General features: G+C 51.3%; 1 protein-coding gene and 1 long non-coding RNA gene across 10 annotated transcripts in view; both read right to left on the minus strand.

Annotated features, from left to right (window-relative positions):
- Positions 1 to 782: 782 nt before the first annotated feature.
- On the minus strand, positions 783 to 10,495 carry LOC128078985 (uncharacterized). Of its 2 annotated transcripts, none has more exons than XR_008205943.1 (3): positions 10,228 to 10,495; positions 3,486 to 3,556; positions 783 to 2,021 (listed from the first exon to the last, which is right to left on the minus strand). It is a non-coding gene; the product is annotated as an uncharacterized LOC128078985 (long non-coding RNA). The 2 variants fall into 2 exon arrangements; XR_008205942.1 differs by lacking the exon at positions 10,228 to 10,495 and adding an exon at positions 5,229 to 5,471.
- Positions 10,496 to 16,891: 6,396 nt separating this feature from the next.
- Positions 16,892 to 20,266, minus strand: part of RBBP6 (RB binding protein 6, ubiquitin ligase) — a 31,133-nt gene continuing 27,758 nt past the window's right edge. For all 8 annotated transcript variants that reach the window (XM_052679635.1, XM_052679633.1, XM_052679638.1 and 5 more), the window contains one exon: positions 16,892 to 19,411. In XM_052679635.1, coding sequence (XP_052535595.1) covers positions 17,323 to 19,411 — 2,089 coding nt within the window. In that variant the 3' untranslated portion in view covers positions 16,892 to 17,322. The remainder of the gene's footprint in view (positions 19,412 to 20,266) is intronic.

A 20,266-nucleotide genomic window follows, 5' to 3' on the forward strand; every position in this document is an offset into this window, starting at 1 on the left:
CAGGCTTAAAACTATGAAAAGCAAGCTGTGCTACAGGCTGTTTGAAAGAAAGGACATGGATCAGGAAGGGCTAAATCAAAGAGTCAGTCACTGAGGGGCGGCTCGGATCCCCCTCCCTCATTTTCTACTTTACTAGAGAAAACACAGAACTGATATCAGACAAATGAGCCCTCTGGACCCAATTTTTCAAGTTAATGAGCTCCCTTGCAGCTCTTCCCCACAGCGGAGACTTCCAGCACCTACCCTTTGCCACAGGCTCTAATGAGCAAAGCCACCGCCATCCATCTCAATACCTGCGGAAGGGACGGCCTCTGCCACACTGCTCAGGCTCTGCCCCCACCAGAGGGGTGTGCCCACATCACTGGGATGTGCCCACTACCATCCCCAGCACAGGACTCACTCCTGCTCTCCAGGTCTCAGCACCTTCATTCAGCTGAGCCATACTCCAGCTCAGAACCACCTCCTATTCCAGGAGGAAATTGCTTTTCATGCCCCCGGGAACCTCTCTGCAGTCTTTGCTGGGAGATTTCAAATGGACCTCAGCGTATTACTAAGATTCTGCCTTGTAATTGCCCTCTGCAGGGCTGAGCAGAAGGAATAGCAGAGGTTGAGGATGGCTGCAGCACTCACACTGCTCTCCCACCATTATGCTTAAATTAACTGCGATTTTTTTTTTTTTTTTTTGGTAAATTGACTAATTTTCTCTTGGGAATAGATCATTAAATTAGAGATTACCAATGAAAATTTACAGCATATGGACAGGAGCCAGAGGGAGGGGCAGAGGCAGCATTCTGTCCATTTCCCCCCCCTTTTGCTTTTTTCCCCATTCGGTTTGTTGGGGGAGCTGCAGCCCCAGCTCCAGCCAGAACCTCCCCTGCACCTGGGAGTCACAGCACAGAGATGAGGTGGGGTTGGGATGCTGTGGGGCTGCCCCCACCTGCCCACCTTTGGCTGCTGGGGAGCAGTGGCCGCACTCAGCACTGCACTTTTCCAGACAAACTCAATTTCTTTGCAGCAATGAGGCACAATGGAGGTGAGAAGCTGCATTTTGGGGAGGGGCCGCTTGGGAGCATTACGTCTGGGGGCTCGGAGTGAGGAAAAGCAGATTTCTTTATTGCTTTGATCATACATAATTTAAATATTCAAACTACTCTGGAATTCACTGAATTATACATGAATTGCACAGGCAGCATTTTTGTAACTCCTGAAAGGCATGAATATTTTTCCCCTCTCCCCTCAAAACCTTGTATAACCTTAACATTTGTATTTTATTTTTTTCAACTCAATTCAATTGCATCTCAAATCACCCAGAGAACAGCACCTATCCCTCTGAGAACCACCAAAACACATGCTGCAGTGCTGGGGAGCTGCAGGGCTCTGCCACTGTGTGGCCAAGAGTGAATAAATGGGGAGATAAAGTGAATAAACGGGGGGTTTGGGCACAGGATAGGAGGGCAGGGAGCACAGCCTCGGCAGAACTGTCTCCTCAGAGAGCTGCCATTGATAGCCATAGGCTGACCCTAATTTGTGGCATTGCCCTCATCTCTTTGCTCTGCCTGCACTGCCACTCACCTTGGAGCCACCACTGCTGTCACGGCCACCACGGCTGCAGCAGCACCTTCTGCAGGACCTGAGGATGAACACACAGCCCTGCTGCCATGTGCAGGCAAGGAGGTGCTCCAGCCCTCGGTGGAGAGCATGGAGCAGCAGCCTTGTCTGCAGCTTTTCCCTGGTTAGCTCGCTCTTCATTATTGTGCTCTACCCTTTTAATTTCTCTCTAAACTCAACCAGCTATTGCTGTTCAAACTGAAATAATTAATTGGGACAAAATTGCCACTGTAGGAGGAAAGAATGATTAAACCCATCCAGCGGACAATGGGGCAATCATAGCCTAAGCATCTAATTACAGGGTTAGAGTGTGTGGACGTGGGGATAATAACAGGGCCTTTTGTGAACGTGTTGCTGGATGAGCTGGGAGGAGGCTCCGTGCTTGACTTCGCTCCAGGTTCAGTGCATGATTCCTGGAGTAAAGACACAAATGCGGGAATAAAAGATCATTCTGGGGTGGATATCCACAGCGGTGTGCTGGGGAAACAGGAGCAGCAGGAAGCAGCAGCCGCTCCCGTGGCTCTGTCTGCAGCGTGCAGGACTCGCTTGGGATGCAGCAATGACGGGGGGAGGCGAGCAGGGCACGGCTCAGGGGTAGGAGAGCAGGGAATACGTAATGGAGCACACTGACAGCACAACGCACCCGCGTGTAGGGGTGTCTGTGCACAGCCACTGCCCGGCAGGAACCACCAGGAACTGCAAGGAGCACAGTGAGAGCTCCCTCCAGAGCAGCTCCGAGAGTCCTGGGGCAGGGGGGCGGGAGGAAACCTGTCAATGGGTCTGCCGCGGTTTTATGGTCAAGGAGCAAAACAGGCAGCTAAAGGCAGCGGGAGGACCTGCAGCACCACATGGGTGGAGGCATGCACACTCACAGCCTGTCCAAGGGTGCACAGCCCATGCTGCCCTGAAGCAAGAGCCATCCACCATCTCGAGACAGTCCGAGCAGCCAAAAAAATGCAGCTAAATCCTTCATCTGGAGTTCTCCCACCAGGCTCTCACAGGAGCTCAGGCACCACCATGCCACCTCCAGCCCCGCACCCCTCACCCCACACATTAAAACGCACTTAGCAGCCAATCAGGGACCTTCGACTTCCCTTAATAAAGACATTTTTCATCTCCCCAATCTCAATGAGAGCGAGCTTATAGCGGTGTGAAATTGCAGGTGGTCACGGTGTGCTTGTGGTGAGGCTTCTGAAGTATCCAGCAAATGGAGCTCGAGCTGCCCAAAGCATATAAATCTCAGGCAACTCCGAGTCACTTTGAGTAATAGTTCATTTTTTGATTTAATTTTGACTGTGACCGGAGTTTCTAAAGCCCATTAATGATCAGCTTGTCCTAGAGGAGGGGTGAATCCAGGGAGTTAAATGCAGAGTCAAGGAGGCTCCTCCCTGGCTCTCAGCTACAGTGCAGCGCCGTTCAGGTTATCCCCAGAAAGATTCCCTCCATGCTGAGCTCCCGGCAGGGCTGGGGAGGTGGAAGGGGATGGTTTCCTCACCGTGACCCACACACAGTGCTCCAATATAGGGCAGGGCGCCCGCATTGCCCCAGCACAGTGCAGCACTGACCACTGGGTTAGCTCCCTTTGTGCATCCTGGTGCCAAGGAGAAGTCACAGGGACTGGGATGCGTACTCTGCTGGCAGCTGGATGGGAACACTGCAACTCGAGGGCACGAAGCACTGCTGGAAGGAATTCAGCACGAGCAGACAGGACAATACCCATCCCAGACACAATTGTTTGTGTGACTGCCAGAGCAGAGCTACGTCAAAAAGCAAAGAAACAGACCCCTGTGATCAAACACACAGCAGGAAGGAAAGAAATTGACGGAGTAAAATGCAACCCAGCAGCAACTGCTCAGAAAGAGAAAACACTGCCTTACTGTTTGAATTCTTGCACCGGAGAGTGGAAGGCCTCTTCGTGGCACTTAAAGGGTGGTGACTCTTCTTGGACCTACGTGAAAACAAGAGACAGGAGAAGTTCAGCTGTGCCACACTGGGAGCAGAGCCTGGAGCCTGAGAGCTGTGCCGTTGGTGCAGCTCTGTGCCAACTCAGTGCTGGCACTGCCACCGTGGCACCACCACCACCACACTGCCCATGGCCCTGGGCTGCTGTGCTGCTGGGGCTGTGCATGCTGCCTGGCACTGGGCAGTTCTGCCCAGAGCAGATTTTGCTGCTTGCTCAGAGCCAGCCACCTCCATCCAAGAACAAACACACAACAGAGCAGGCCTGGAACTGTAATACACACAGCCTAATTAATCACATTACTCATGAAAATATATTGGTATAATTAATAATACAAGGCATCTCTATTGGCCTCTGCGGCGCAGCAAATTATGAAGCAGTAATACTTGGACGCACTGACCTGGATTTCATACATAATCCATCAGGGCAATCCCACCAGATCGGGTCTCCAGAGACACAAACAATGCAACAGTGATAATTAAACAAAAGCGAGATGGACGGAAGAACGGGTGTCACATTAATCACTGCCAGTACTGCGGGGAAGGAATGGGACACTGAGCTTCTCTGCATATCTCTACACTGTGGGTATTTTAATGTTATCAGTTCTTGGAAGGCGAAGGCATGTTCAGAGGGAGTGCTTTGGTGAGAGGTATGGGAGGTGCAGAGCTGACTGCTAGCAAACTGGGGTTTAGTATCCCATTAGTGGGACTGTATCTGGCAGTGGGAAGAAAAAGGTTTGCAGAAAACAGACAAAAACGTTTTCAGTGAAGAAGGAAATCTTCTGCTCAAACCAAAAACACAAAGCAATGAATTTCCTTAATTCAGATATCATGGCAAAGGAGATCCGCAGCATGGATGGCAGTGTGTCATCCCCAGGGCTACACCTGGGCTTGGGGGGCTGCTGTCAGAGCTTCTGCTTCCAAATTAGTTTAATCAGGTCTGTCGTTAGTCATCTTTGCTTGAGCCCTCATTTGGAGGCCATTTAAAAGGAATTAGAGAAAATCTCTTCTCTTTCTTCCCTTACAATAGAGATTAACTACTGGGACTCTAGTGACAGAAAGAAGCAGAATGTACTCATAAGCAGAAAGCCCCACACCCTGCACCATGCATCAGGGCTCAAAGACAGCAGGATGTGCTGCTCCTGCTGTCCCAACTGAACCCAACCGGATAAACACAGGCTGATGCAAAAATACAGCTCAGGGTCAATTTGGCGGCGGGTTCTTCAATATGCACAGCTTTGAGTTACACAGAGGAATTAAGAGCTTTCACTGCAGATGCAGTTCACGTTTTCCAACCAACGGGAAGTTCTGCCCAGGATTCCTTTTCCTGGAGGAGGGGCTTGGCTCCCCTCGAGGCCCATGCAGGCAGGGAGTCACCGGGCAAATCTTTCCTAATGCCATACGGTCCAACACAGCTCATAGCAAAATGGTCAGCAGGAAAACGGGTCCGTGGAAACCTGCAGGCACTGCTGGGACGCAGCCACTCCAGCAATCCCTCCCTCCTCATCCATCCCAGCAGCGTGCACAGGGATGAGCTGCACCCTGTGCCCACGTGCTCCCTGTGCCCGCTCCCCATGCAGCACAACCTGCAGCAGGAGAGCCTTGCTGGAAGCTCGTTAATCTTTAATGAAGCATTTGGGTTATTCCAAAAGGTTACTCACCTGTCAGGGGGGAGGGATCCCGCTGTGAGTGTTCCTCCAGCTGATCTGCTCTGGCTCTGCCCAGTGCATGGTGACATGGGGACACGGGGATGCCCGTGGGGTGCAGGGTGCTGCAACCTGCCCTGCCCTGCATCGCCCAGGACCCTGCACACAGCCATGCACACATCCTAAATGAGAGCCACTGCCTCCACCTTCATCCCCAGCAAATTTCTGACTCTGTCGGTCCAAAGGGCAACCGCTCCGGGTTTGGGTTTGGCATCGACTGGGAGAAGTCCTCGGTGCGTTCTGTGCTAAATAACTAAGGTTAATTTGATTTGATGCACCGCTTCATTACCATAAACAGCTCACAGTGTGTCAGTCCTCGGTAATTACAGCTCCCTACAGCCGGCATCATGTTCATTTCCCATCACTGACAGTGTTTCCCTATGATCGCCTCCCAGCTCTGCGCTTCTGCACGAGCTGCCCCATCAGTAATTAGGTGTCATTTATTCTGTAGCTGACGGTTACACTAATTTACAAAAATAAGGGCAAGCATATTAAATTTACTTTCCATCGCAACTACATTTGTGTCTGATGGTTTGGGCCACAGCTTGGCTCTGCAGCTCCCAGTGCCAGCAAGGAGAAGGGCACAGTGCACAATAGGAACACCTAGGATGCAGGAAGAACAGCAAGAATGCCTCAGGAATGTGCAGTGCACCCCAGGAATAGCCAGCACACAAGGGGAAAACCCATCAGAGGGGAGGAAAACTCAGTAATTAAGAGCACATAGCAGGAATCCCCAGCATACAAGAGCGCAGTGTGTGCATTCGATGCATTGAAATGAATGGGATGGGTGTGTGGGGTCTGAGGGTAAAGCTGTGCCCTGGGATCTGCCTGCTCCTGCTGCTGTACAGTGACCCACAGCCATAGCCAAGCCCAGTGCCAGCAGCAGTGGGGTGCAGGAGCACAGCTCAGGGGCTGCACAGTGGTTGTGGAGCTGCAGGAAGGCAGTTTCCATGCGCTGCAGCCCAGAGCTCTTGGGGCTGAAGGTGCTGTTGGTTCCCCCTCTTCTTTTTTTTTTTATTATTTTAATTGAAATATCCATGGAGCCGAACTGATGGTGTTTGCAGTGACTGCTGAATTAGCAGGGTACCAGACTGTGACCATATAAAACACATATTGTTAAAAGGCACTTAGGGCTCCCTCTGAAAGGGTTTGCTCAGCCTTTGAACAAGAACCCAAGGGAAAGCCCTTTATTACCTCTGTGACCGGGTCAATTACTCTAGAACTGAGCAAATTATTTATGAGGTGATCAGCCTATTAAAACATTAACACATCCGTCCCTGTGCTGCTGAGCTGGCTCTGTCCCTATTGCGCTGGGTGTGGGGCTGGGCTTTAATTTACCAAGAGACTTCTGAACATTGGAACTCAGCTGTAGTTATTGCCATCAACATCTCTGCCTGCCCTGTAAGTAGCAGTGCATGCACTGAGGGTGTGTGCAGGGCGAGCTGAGCCTTTGGAAGTGATAAAACATCAAATGTAGGCAATGGATGGGTGGTGAGAACATGCACAGGATGGGAATGGCTGTCTTAATCTACTACATGGACACTCTCAGCTTTTTAAAATGCCTTTTGGCTAGTCATTTCCCTGCATCTGATATTTTATTATCATGTCTTTGATGACATTTCCAGACACTTACTAAATCAAGACGGAGCTGTGCTTTGTGTCAGCTGTCAGATGGGGAACCCAGAGAGCAAAGGGAGCAGATGGGAGCGGGTCCTGTCCTGTGCTGGGAGGGTGGAGCGGGGCTGGGCACGCTGCTGGGCTCAGCACCATGGGACAGGGACGGGATGGGCTTTGGCCACAGGGATTGAAATCCATTCCTACCAATCGCAGTGCTACACCCTGGGAAGTCGTGGGCCGTGGGTTTTAATCCGGTGCACAAAAGGGCTGGGTGTAACGAGCCGTACGAGCAAAAAGCAAGGAAAAGCCCACAGAGAAAACCCTGCACACTGCGCTCAAGCTGAACCTCGGGAACAGGGGCAGAAGGCTCCTCAGTTCTCTGCAATGGACAGGGAGTTGCCGTGAGGAGGAAGATCAGTTCCCTCGGTGCACTTCAGAGTGTGCCGAGCTCAGCGCCCAGCCGGCACATCCCCACCGCTTACACAGACCCGCAGTGACCCACACAGCACTGGCAGCGGGACGTGGGTGATTGGCAGCCACATTCAGCAGCGTCAGAAATCCCCGTTTTGTTGTTGCCGTGAGATCTTTCGGGATGTCTCTGAAACATATGGCTTCCTTCAGCGGCACAAAGGGGCCAGCGATTACCCAGGAATGCCCCGCATTTAATAATACGGGATCACCGCCATCACAATGCCGCACCAGCGCGGCAATTCATAGCCGGCGTCAGCTCAAAGAAGCTTTTGTAGATAATTAGTTCAAGGACAAAAAAAAAAATCGCCACTAATGCTTAAAACGGAGCGGATGCTCCGCGCGGTGCTATCTGCCGGTACGCGCTCGGCTCATTGTCTCCCAGTATCTCGAGCTGCGCCTGATTAATTTTACTTTTCTCTCCGATTTCTCTGCTGACAATGCGCGGGGAACAAAGGCTCCTGCCTGAACAGGGGCAGTAATTCATCGGCGCCCTCAGAGCCGACGCACAGCTGCCCCTTCCCAGCGCGGCTGCCAGGCACCGGCACCGCGAGCTCTCCGTTCCCATGGTCTCCAGGGAGATGGCGGTGGACCTGCATCCTAATGACAGCGCCTGCCACCCCGCCGGACCCTGCAGCCTCTTCCAGGCTGGGGCTCAGTCCCTGGCACTGCGAGGATGGATCCCGTCTGCCCTCAGGGCTGTGTGCTCGCTCGCGTGCTGTGAGCATGGCGGGGGGCAGGCGGGGCACCGCGGCACTGCCGAGCCGTACGGCTGCCGGGACTCAGCACCGCGGCGCAGCCCGCGCCCCGAACACTCATCCCGAGTGCTTATGGATAGGGAAGGAAAAGAAGTAATCCCAGCATCAAGGCAATGAGCTGTAGTAGCTGCGGGGGTCCCACCAGCCCGGAGCACTGGAAGCATCTCAATGGAAGCAGGGATGCAGGATGGGAGCACAGCGGGGAGTTGGCGGGAGGAAGAGACACCGAGCAACAACCCTTGGTGCATGGCTCTGCACGAGCAGCAGCACCCCGCAGCACCACATACCCTGCAGCACCCCACAACCCGCAGCACCCCGCCGCACTCCCGCACCCAGCAGCCCCGTGCCAATGCTGCAGGCAACGAAGCGCCCACACGCACCCTGCATGCTAATGAGCAGCGGCGGGAGAGCTGCACCAATTAATTGCTGGCAGCAGCAGCGCACTCACCAAATGGGGAGCCGTGGTGCCAAACCAGCGGGCAGAGTCTCGCAGTGCGGCGGTGGCACGAAGCTCCGAGTGCCGCAGGTACGGCTCGGTGACAAAGGGGCAGGTGAAAGGAGCAGACAGACCCGCTCATGTTTGTGTATTTAAATCTTTCTTTTCTTTCTTTCTTTCTTTCTTTCTTTTTTTTGGAGCTCACGCAGCATTTGGGGTCACACGCCGCCACGTGGCGGGGTCAGGGCGCACGTGAGGAGCCAACTTGCCCCCCCAAAGTGCCACCGCGGCTCAACTCGCACCGACCCTCCAAAACTTCGTTGTAAAGATCTAATTTATAGCGAGCTAAAGAAATAATTAATTTTTTGAAGCCGGCTCCTAACCTTTAGAACCAACTCATTTCGGGAGGTGGGGGGGGGGAAGCAGGCGGGGAGCGAAATGCCAAGATTTCGATGAATATTTAATAAACGCTCATGAGCTCGGCAACTTGGAGCCGCGCCAGCGCCATTTGAATGCTGCCCTTTGTTAATAACTAAATTGACGCCTCTGTTGCTATTCGGTGTTTGTGGCTCTATCAAGCTGTAATCTGTCACAGTGCATATGGGGGAAGCACAGCTCGGTGAATGGCCGGCCCCACAGCGCCCACAGAGCAGTGATGGTACTGCACCGTGCTCCCACCCCTTCAGCTCCTCGAGCGCCCCATGTACACACGCGTATGTACAGGAACAGATAGAAAACGGAGCAGAACATCCAAAAAAAGAACGCTGGGCTCTGTGGGGATGCGTGGGGATGGCCCCATTCCTGCTGCAGAGTCGGAGCACCGCGATGCTGCAGGGTCTCTCGTAGCTGCCCCCGCTTCTCAATTAGTTTAACTAATTGGGCAACAGCTCCAATGTAATTCGCTCGGTTCTCCCAAACCATTAATTATTCTGCATTCAGGACAAATGCACTTTGCAGTGGCAGTGTGGGCTCATTGGCATTCCCGGCACACGGCAGCGCTGGGAGCGGTGTCTGAGCGGTGCGGGCTGTAATGAAACGCGGCGAGGAAACACTCCATTGGCCACACGCAGGAGCAAAGGGGGAAAAAAAAGGAAAAACAAACCCCATTTCCATTTGGCACGAAATGAGCTACACACAGAGCAGGGAAATGTGGGGCCTGGGGGGCTGAGCGGAGGGTTTGGAGGAGCCCTGAAGCTCCACATCCTGCTGCCCCACAACCCGCTGCAACACAGAATGCTGTCGCCCACCATCCATGACAGATCACTTTCGGAGGTGCCCATGTCATCCTCGATGGGCTCACGGCACAGCCCCCACTGTGACCTCAGCCCCCCCGAGCCACTCATCCCCATGTGCACAGCAGCAGCAGGGCCGGCCCCATCGTCACGGCGCGTTCAAGAAAACAGAAAACACCAATTAAATACAGCTGATGAAGGGCACCACCAATCTCGTGCCCATGGTGCCACCGTGGCCACCGCACGCGTGCTGCAGGCATTTCACAGGTCGCCCCCAGACCGCTGCGCCATCCTCGTGCTGGCGGCCACGAAGACCACATTTGGCTCTCCATGAGGCTGTGAGGCCCCACAACGCGTGCAGCGGCCACCCCGGGGAGCGGCATTGCCAGCCCACGTGTCTCTGCCAGCAGCGCCCCAACGGACGAGCTCCATCCCACACCTACCTGCGGTGCCAGTGGGGGAGGACAGGGCCGGGCACCCGCTGCTCCACGGGGACAGGGGGGGCCTCGTGCTCGGCCAGCGCCGCCCCACGCGCTGCAACCCGGGTGGGCACCGGGCACCGGCTCATTCGCAGAGGCGAAAGGGAGCGGCCGGCTGCAGCCTTGGCATGTCGAGGAGCTTCCCTTCCCTCTCGGAGGAGACGAAGGAGCGCCCCGGCTTCATCTGTCACCGCGGCGCTGCTGCGAGGCTGCGAAGGCGCTGCGTTATGTCCTTGAGACACAGACCGATGCCATCTGGGCAAAATGCCACGAGATCCCTGGAGACCGGGGAGGATCGCGCTGCCTGCGAGAGCTGCACGGAGCCGAGCACGCCGCTGCGATCAACACATGTTAACTGCTTTGTGGCTGGGGCGAAGCACAGAGCGGCGTGGGGGCCCGGTGGGGCTGCTGGCACTGGCTCCGTGGGCAGGGGGCTGTGGGCAGAGGGATGTGGGTCAGGCAGGAGCCCCCGGCAGCAGCGCCGTGCCCTGCTGGCGTCACACAGCGCTCGTGTGCTGTTGTGTGAAGAAACCCTGAGTGACCCAGATGAGCTGGAGCAGAGGGAATGTCGTGCCCAGGGGTGTCCTGAAGTCACAGGTGCCTTGTGCCCACCTCGATGCTCCCCTGTGCCGGGGGACATGGTACATAGACATGGCAGCCAATGGGCACAGCCATCACTGCCCCAGGGCGTGGATGCCCAGCAGTGACCCCAGCACCGAGCCCCAAGGGAAGCACAGGTGCAGATGGAACAACAGTGCTTTTCCTTGGGGGAAGTGGCAACGCCAGTTGGGCTTAACCTTCCCCCATCCCTCTGCTGGGACGGAGCATCTAGGGAGCGCCTATGGCACCAAGCAGACGTGCCACACATCCCACCTGCTGCCATCCTTCCATAGACATCTGGAGAGAGCACCTCCTGCACCCAGCTGGCAGTGATCCTTTGTGCTGGGGGCCCTGGCTCCCAGCAGCTGAGGTCCCACAAGGAACAACGGTGCCGACAGAGGAATTTTACCCAATCTCTGTGAATGAGAAGTGTTTGGAAGCTGAACAGTTTCACTTTTCCTCTGAGGAGCACAGCCCCACTGGCATCTCGTGCTGCTGCTGCAGGTATGGCACATGGAGGGGTCGCTGGAGCCCAGGAAAGAGCCGCTGCATGGAATTAAAATGTACGTCTAATTAATTAGTGATAATAATGCATTTCCCTTCCCAGAATGGGCTACTAGCAAAGCTTTTGCTGAAGAGAGCAGAGCAAAGCACTTTGTTTCTATTCGTTTTTTAAAAGGAGAAAGCCTCATTTATCTGAGCATGACCCCAAAAGGCAGCAGCTCACTCCGACAGCATCTCCACAGCCACATACCAACGAGATTCAATTATCCAGCAGAACACGTCCCAGAGGCATTCGGATAATTGCAAACATAAGTACAAAATCTGCTGCTAATTATTAAAGAAATACCAAATAAAGAGTCCAGGCGATGGGAGCGTGGGGTCCCCGCGCGGCCCGGTGCGCACAGCGAAGCTGAGGGGCTGCTCTCCTTCTGCACAATGAATGCACGGGGCTCACCTGGCCCCCAGCACCACTGGGCTGCAGTGGGAGATGCTGCTGAGGTTGGGACAGGGAGGGCAGGAGCAGGGCTGTGGGCGCAGCACCGCGCAGCCCCAAGGCTTGGAAGGGAGCCCGTGTTTGAGGGCTCCTGAAGGGAAAGCAGCTTCTCCGTGACAGCATTTTGGCAAAAAACAGCGTTCGTTAAACGCAACGGTTTCTTCAGTCAAAGTAAATAGTAATTAAGGAAACCCAATTAAAATTAGGAGCTCTCCCAATTGTTTTCAGAGGCATCAAAATCTCCTCCCAGGACCCCGATCCCAGCTCATTCACCTCTATGGGGCCGGACAGGAGCTGCCCCCAGGGCCGGGTCCCTCCTCAATGTGTCCTATAGGGGACCTCCTAAACGTGCCCTATAGGGGAGTCCCTCCCCATCCCAGCATCGTGTGCAGGAGCAGTGCTGATGCCAATGGGACATCTCTGTACCTGCGTGGCGGCTGTTCTAGCCGTGTGTCCCCATTTCCATCCCAGCCTTAAAGCAAGGCGGAGCGCTTTCATTGGCAGCACTGAGAATTCCATTTTCTCAGACATTCTTTTGTCTCAGAGCTTCTTTCTTTCTGTCAGCATCATAATAAAACAACGTAAAATTGTGCTCATTAGGAGGGATGTCCTCAAATAGCCCGGGCATTTCCGAGACACGCTCAGGTGCGGTGCAGAGCTCAGGGTGGTGCTCTGGGAGGAGAGCCTTCATCTGCACTGAGCCACTGCTTTGGTTCTCAGCCCGCAGAGCTCTGATGAAAGCCTCTGCTCTGCACACTGCAGCCTTCAGGTGCGTGTTTGGACGTCTCCATTTATTTTCCTGCAAAAATGTATCACGATGCATCCACTCTGGTGGCAATGCTGAAAGCAAAGCAATGTCCGTCCTACCAGCCCTGAGGACAGGCACCCCGAGGACACCATTCTTGCAGGGCCTCACCTTCACCAATCAACAATCAGCAAGCATGACAAACAATTGTTCGCAGCTGTCATTAGCCGAAAACGAGGCATATCTGCATAAGCTTAATCTTAATGAGGTGGTCTTGGCAGGGAGCCCCACTCACTGCTACCAAACAGCCGCTGTGTGTGCAAAAAGGCAGCCAATGCCCACGTGCACAGACACACACACATGGAAGGAACCTGTAAAAGGAGAATCCAAAGGGCTCAGGGGGAGCAGTGCTGGGCGGCCCCCGGCTCTGCGGCCCCACACTGCGCAGTGCTGGAGCTGAGGCAAATCAAAGCTGAGGGATTCTGAATGCATCACCACCAATTATTCAGCTCTCAAATGAGAGGGCACTGGTGGACTTCAGAGGCATTTCTGAGCGAGGATGAGGAGAGCCAGGAGGGGTGGGAGAGGGCTCATGCCAGCGCTGTGCTGGATTGTGGCTTGGAATTCACAGCTGCAGGGAGCTCTCATACACAACTTCCATTTGAGAGCAAGGATGTGGGCTGCTCACCTGTCCGAGGTCTTTCTGCCACTCCTGCAGTGTCTTTCCTGGCAGCGGGAATGGGACAGGATGGGGTCATGGCACTGGGACCTGCAATTGGAATGGCACCGAAATGGGCACATCTCTGTGGGGCCAGACCAGGGCAGAGCAGCATCCCAAGGCAGCTCCATCCTCTCTGCCAGGTTTTATATCCTGATCCCATGAAATGCTCCCTGCAACCCCAGCCACCCCAAGGCACCACGGTACCCAACATGAACCATCTGTGACATGGGGGACACCTGGAGCTATTCCTACCTGGCCACTCGTGTTTGTTGAATGACTTTAGCACTCATCAGCCCACCACAGATGTGATGGAGTTCCAATTCTTGTGTGCAGCCCCCAAGCCTGGCCTGCTGCCCCACAGCTCACTGCTGCTCCTGGGCCCTCCCAGCCGTGCTCACACCACCATGTGTCACACTGCCCTATGCCCCCAGGGCAGGCTCTGGGTCCTGCCTTGCCCCCCCAACTCCTGCCTCAGCAACCCCACTTAATGAGAAACCTTCACCTGCAACGTGCTCCATCAGCAGCTCACCCCATATCCCCCTGCCCAGTGGGATTCCTGAGAGCTCCAGGCCTTGATTAGCTCTTCCTTTTAATTAGTCTCAATCAGAGGCGTCGCCTCCTTCAACCTTGGGCTGCCTTTGCTTTCTCTCCTGTCCCATTAACAGACCCCAGCATTCCCCATCTGCCCGTCCCAGCCCTTGGCACTCCTCTTCCTGTGGGGGGCTGATGTGAGGACCCCTCTCTGCCCCTCCTTAACCAAACACCAGCTCACAGGAACCCCATCACCCCAGGCAGCTGTGCCATGCCCTCAGCCCGTGCCATGGCCTCAGCGGTGTGCTGAGGCTGCCCTGGGCTGCCGTGGCCCCATGCCTTGTTCTGCTGCATTGATGCGGGCAGCAGACAGCTAAGCTCTCAGTACAATCATTCTATATTAAATTTGGAATGCAATTTCAGGGCACCAACGCTAAAAGCAAACCTCAGTCGATCCTGTTTCAATATAAAACCCAGCCTAATTCAAATGACTCACACAGCTTGCTAGGCAGGAATACAAGCAGTGATACGGCAACCATGTAAATGCTGTGCATTGTGGCATTTAGGTTCAGTCAAGAGCTTAGAAAAGTTCAGCAACAAACACTACAGTCTCGGAAGACACCGGGGTTGTGTACAGAAATGATGATTTTCCTCCTCCCACAGCCAGCAGCTCTTGGCCTGCAGCAATGGGCAGGGCTCACTGCACCCCTGTGCCCTGTGGGGTGAGGGTCGCTACAGACAGGATGATGTGAAGCCTTATCGTACACCACTTTGATGTTACCCATCACAGCACACAGCCAATGCAAACAACTGACAAAACCTCCACTCTCTACAGAATCCCACCGAAAAATCATTTTGAATCAGGAAAACACAACTGGCAGAGAACTCAGCTGACAGCCCCCACCCAGTGCCACGTTATGCCACCTGCAAGGCTCTCAGCTCGCCTCGCCCTCAGCACAGCAGCTCTGCAGGCAGGACCCAGCCCAGCCATCCTCACTGACATCATGGAAGTCAGCCCCCATCCCCTCCCTGTGCCAGGAGCCACAACTCCTCCCATCGCTGCATGTCCCTCACATCTCCCTGTTCCCAGGTTCTGTCTCGAACCCGGGCTGTTGCTCAGACTGGGGCAGTTTTCTGCTGTCCAACTACACTTGGATTTGCAAACTGCCTTCTTTGCTGGAGATTTGTTCCCACTCAGTATGTTCCAACTGCAGTCTGGTAAATTCAGCCTAAACTGAAGACAGAAAATGAGTTCTGAGTCCAAAGGTTCTCTGAGGACACTGGCACAAGGACCTGCAGCAGTTCGATGGAGCAGATCACACTCACCTCCAGTAGGTGACAAAGAAGGAATATGGTCACTTTAGCCAGTGAGTAACACCAGATTCTCATGCCTGAAAACAACAAAAGCTTATTTTTCTCTGCCTTCCTGTTCTGTGACTACAACCACACTTCACCACAGGTCACACACATTCCAAACTATTTACCCTCAGACCCAGAGAACCCCTTGGCTGCCCCCCTTCACAGCGCTGCAGAAATGCAGTCTGAAAAGTTCTGCAGTAACAAATTCCCATCCAGGACTGAGCAAAGTGCATCTCGAGCGCCTTCAGCTCAGAATAAAGCTTGGGAAAAAAAGCGATCACAGGAAATTCCATGCACAGTCAATTAAATTCACAGCAGACTGGAAAATCATCAGTTACGCTGCTAGAGAGCTCTGCAAAGTGGAGAGCTTGACAGAGCATTAAGACAGGCACTGGCTGCAGCTTTCTCAGCAGGTTACACACAAATACAGCATTTTGCCTGCTTTCGTGGAGCTATTCCAGAAAGAAACTTGCATGTTTTGCATGTAAGTTCACTAATTATTCTGAACCTTAATAAGAAAGCGTGTTAACACCTCCCACCTCATCACATAGGCCTCTTTTTGTATTTTGTTAGGCCAAAGCATCTCCCAGCCACTGAGCAGTGCTCAGTGCATCTTCTGCTCTCAGTGGGCTCCATCCTGAGCCCACAGAACGCAAAGGGACAGAGAATGCCTTCACATCCCACACAGTTGGGTTTACTTTCGGGAAATGAGTTTGTGAAGCACAAACAGTAAACGCTAGATGAGCACATTTAATAACATTTAATAACACAGACTTTATTTTTCTTCTGGAATGTAAACATTTGGGAGGCTTCCTCCGAATGCCTGCTTCACTTTGCGCAGAAAACACTTGAAATCCACCAAGAACGCCTTGGCATGCACAGGTGCAAAGCACTAGTTCTGGTCTGCTACTGTTCTAACCATCAGAACGATGCTCCATATCTAAGCTGAGTCACTCGACTGAAAAGCAAAAGGAAGAATGATTTTACTGTCTTTGTACTCCTAGATATGCTAGCAATAGTTCCTACGTAAGTCATTTTCTGTACCACCTGCACAAAGCAGGAAGCTCTGAAATGCTGCTCCAGAACTCTTTAGGGGCAAAGCCCACGAGCAGCAGGGGCTTTCACCACCAAACTCAGTTGCCTCTGGGACGCTGTGCCAGTCTAAAGCAGAACTCTGCCCCTCTCGTGGCTTTTCTTGTTCTGCCAAACTCATTCACTGAACCCCACACTGAGTCACTGTATGAAAATGTGAATCATCAAACAAAGCTGCATGGAGACCAAACACACTGGCGACCAGCATCCTCGTGAGACAACACACAGACTGCAGCACAGCTGAAAATATAGGTGCATATTTTTGCTGCCAAATAGCAGAGTTGTAAACAAACAGAGCTGAAACGTGGCAGCTTCATCCAGAGCATTGCTGTTACTATCAGCTGTATTGTGGGACTGCACACCTTCTGAAATACAAAAACTACACGAGAAAAGGGCACCTCCTGGCAGTACTTCATATTGCATCTGTTCAAAGATCTCCAGCTCGGCCAGCCTCTGCAGACCTGAATGCACTGACACACAGTTTTCCACACACTTAAGCCATCAGCACGCAGCCAGCAGCCTTGGCTGGATGCTCTTTTCCCTGCCGAAGTTCAGCTGCCACTAGAAATCTCATCACACCGAGTAAAGTTTACTGAAAACTTTTTATTGTAATCAAAAAGTGACATAACAGGGCTGTAATGTATTCTGCAAATCATTCTGCTGGTATTTTATAACTGATACCAGCTTCTTCTGCCAGGCAATTAAAAAAAAAAAGAAGTCAAATGTGAAAATTTTCACAGTACAGTAAACTCCACCCAAACTAATTAACGGTGGTGAAAAATAAGACGCCCCAGCAAAACCTTTCATGTTACATGGTCACAACTCACAATTCTGTACAAAATGTTCACTTTTATAAAGCTCTGATGTAAAAATCAAATAATCAAGCAGCAATATTTTAAGTGCAGCACAGGGTCTTTTCATGTCATTATTTACAACGTTTGAATTCGTTTACATTTTAACAAAATTTAATACAGATGACTTAGGAATTAAGTCAATTTTTTCCTATCTGTCATTCTATATGGTGACAGATTTAACTTTTTGGTCATCTTTCTCTTTATCTTTGCTCTTCTTCGATTTTTTCTTCTTGTGTTTGTGTTTTTGGCTTTTCTCCAATTCCGGCTCGTTTTCAGCGTGTTTCTTATGCTTCTTGTGTTTTTTGTGCTTCTTGTGCTTCTTTTTCTCTTTCTTCTTCTTCTTCTTCTTGCTGTCTTGACTTTCTCCTGAGCTGGCACTGCTGCTGTGGCTTCGAGTCTGACTCTCAGCAGGGCTTTGACTACGGCTGCGGCTCACACTGGGGCTGCTCTGGCTTTGACTTCTGCTTGCTTCAGGCTGGCTAACCATGGCAGGAGCTGCTGTCTCCTGTTTGACCTTGTCAACAGCTTTTTCCTTCTGTTCTTTAGAATTTTTTCCAACAGTTTCCTCTTCTTTTGCAGACACGTTACTTTCACTGTCACTTTCGTTGTAGTCTGGTACAAAAGCAGCCTCATCAGTTTCTCGAGTTGGATCAGCAGAGAGCCGTGAGGGGTTGCTTACCTGAGGCTTACTCTTGACACCAGTCTTATCATTTTGTCCAGTCCCATTTTCTTTCTCATTTTTTGCATCTGGTGATTCTTGTACTGAAGATGGCTTATTGCAACTTGGCTCTTTCTCTTTATTGCTCTTTATCTCAGCTATGTACTTGTCCTTGTCCTCCTTCTCCTTTTCCCTCTCCTTTTCCCTCTCCTTTTCTTTTTCCTTCTCCTTCTCCCTCTCCTTTTCTTTTTCCTTCTCCTTTTCTCTCTCCTTTTCCTTTTCCCTCTCCTTTTCCTTTTCCCTCTCTTTTTCTTTTTCCTTCTCCCTCTCCCTTTCTTTTTCTTTCTCCCTCTCCTTTTCCCTCTCTTTCTCCTTCTCTTTTTCCTTCTCCCTCTCCTTTTCCCTCTCCTTCTCCTTCTCTTTCTCCCTCTCCTTTTCTTTTTCTCTCTCCCTTTCCTTTTCCCTCTCCTTGTCTTTTTCTCTCTCCTTTTCCTTCTCCTTTTCTTTTTCCCTCTCCTTTTCTTTGTCCTTTTCCTTCTCCTTGTCTTTTTCCCTCTCCTTTTCTTTGTCCTTTTCCTTCTCCCTCTCCCTCTCCTTTTCCTTCTCCCTCTCCTTTTCCTTTTCTTTTTCCTTCTCCTTTTCCTTCTCTTTTTCTTTTTCCTTCTCCTTTTCCCTCTCCTTTTCTTTTTCCTTCTCCTTACCTGAATTTTTATCTAGAGGTTTGTGTTCCTCTAATGAACGCTTGGAATCATGAGCAGTTTTGTGATCTGACTGCTTTCTGTCACGTGAAGGGCTGTAGCTGCTTCTTTTGGAATCTCCGGCCCCCTTTTTGGAGGGCTCTGCTCGTTCATCCCTTGGTTTACTTTTTTGTCCTGACGTAGATTCTCTGTTTCGGGAAGGAGAGTCTTTTCTCCTTGCTAATTCACTTTTCTCATCTCTGCGCTTGGAACTGGAGTGCTCCCTGCTGCCATCATGGTCAGACTTTTTGTCTCGATTAGGAGTAAAATCCTTAGCAGTGGATCCACGGCCAGCATCGTGTTTCTCTGAAGATCTGCTGTCCTTGGAAGATTGAGAAATATTTTTCCCATTTCCTTGTTCAGTGGCACGTTCTGAGTGGTCTTTTTCTGGCTGAACACTGCTCTTCCTCTTTTCAGAAGTGTCCTTGTCTGACAGAGAATGATCCCGCTCTTTGGTTTTCCCTTTTTCATTCAACACTGAACTTTTTGAACCTTTTACATCATGCTGAGAGCTTTCATAACTCACCTCTTTTGTAGCTTTCTGTATTTTCTCCAAAGACTCCATTTCTTTCTCATTGTGTTTTATGGGATTTGGTGGCTTAGCACTCACATTTTTTACAACACTAGCAGGTTTTCCTATGTTTGAAGATGGCTGGGTAGACTTAACGTCTTCCTCTTCAGACTCAAAGTCATCTTTATCCCACTTTGACTGAGGGACCTGGATCATAATAATGACATCTTCAGCAGGAGCAGTTATATCATTATTATATTCCTCCATTGTCTTAATGACAGTCCGCTTTGTATCTGTCTTTTCTTCAGGCTTTCTAACAGGGCTTCCTCCAGTAGAGCTGGTGCTAACAAGAAAAATATCATAAATTAACACAATGGTAGAGATGCAAGCGCAGCTGTGCTTTGCAATGTTTTACAAAATGACCTCTGTTTCACTTGTAAAACCCCAGTACTTTTTCAAAAGATGATCAACTAAGGGGACAGCCAAGATGAAGGATGAGTCCATTGACTGAGATTATGAGCAACCAATTAGTGCCTTTCTACTACGTATTTAATTAACAAAGACACAAGACCATCAGTGCTTCCTCCCTGGAAGCATTCAAAACCAGGCTGGATGGGGCTGTGAGCAACCTGGTCCAGAGGAGGGTGATCCTGCCTAAAACTGGGAGGTTGGAACCAGATGATCTTAAAGATCTCTTCCAACCCAAACCATCCTATGATTCCATGATCCGATCAGGAACTGTCTGATCAGGTAATTCCTTGATGTCCTATTTCTATCTGTGGTAGACAAATTAGATATGCCATCTCGTTTCAACAAGCAAGCAAGCAAATAAGGACCAATTATTTGTTCACAGCAGTATAGGCAACAAGTTGCTGTTTCTGCAAATTATAATTTCATGTCATAATAGCAAAAAAAAGTTATTGATAGTACCTTGCAATTTTAAAAATACAAAATACTGCATGATACAGACATATCTGTTATCCTTGCCCTTGGTATTAAGCAGGATTTGAGGGAAGACATGGAAAGGACACCACAAAGACTCAATATGTAGCTGCATTCAAAAGGCTAATTCTCAAGAGGGGAAAAAAGTCCCAGAAGTAAGGGTCAAACGTCACCCATTAACTGAACTTACCAGCTTTCTGTTCAGACTGCTTGTTTGCTGCAACAAAATTTCATTTGTACAGTTTAGCAGAAAACA

The sequence above is a fragment of the Tympanuchus pallidicinctus genome, unplaced genomic scaffold (genome assembly GCF_026119805.1).
Source record: "Tympanuchus pallidicinctus isolate F22 unplaced genomic scaffold, pur_lepc_1.0 scaffold18, whole genome shotgun sequence".
Taxonomy (NCBI): domain Eukaryota; kingdom Metazoa; phylum Chordata; class Aves; order Galliformes; family Phasianidae; genus Tympanuchus; species Tympanuchus pallidicinctus.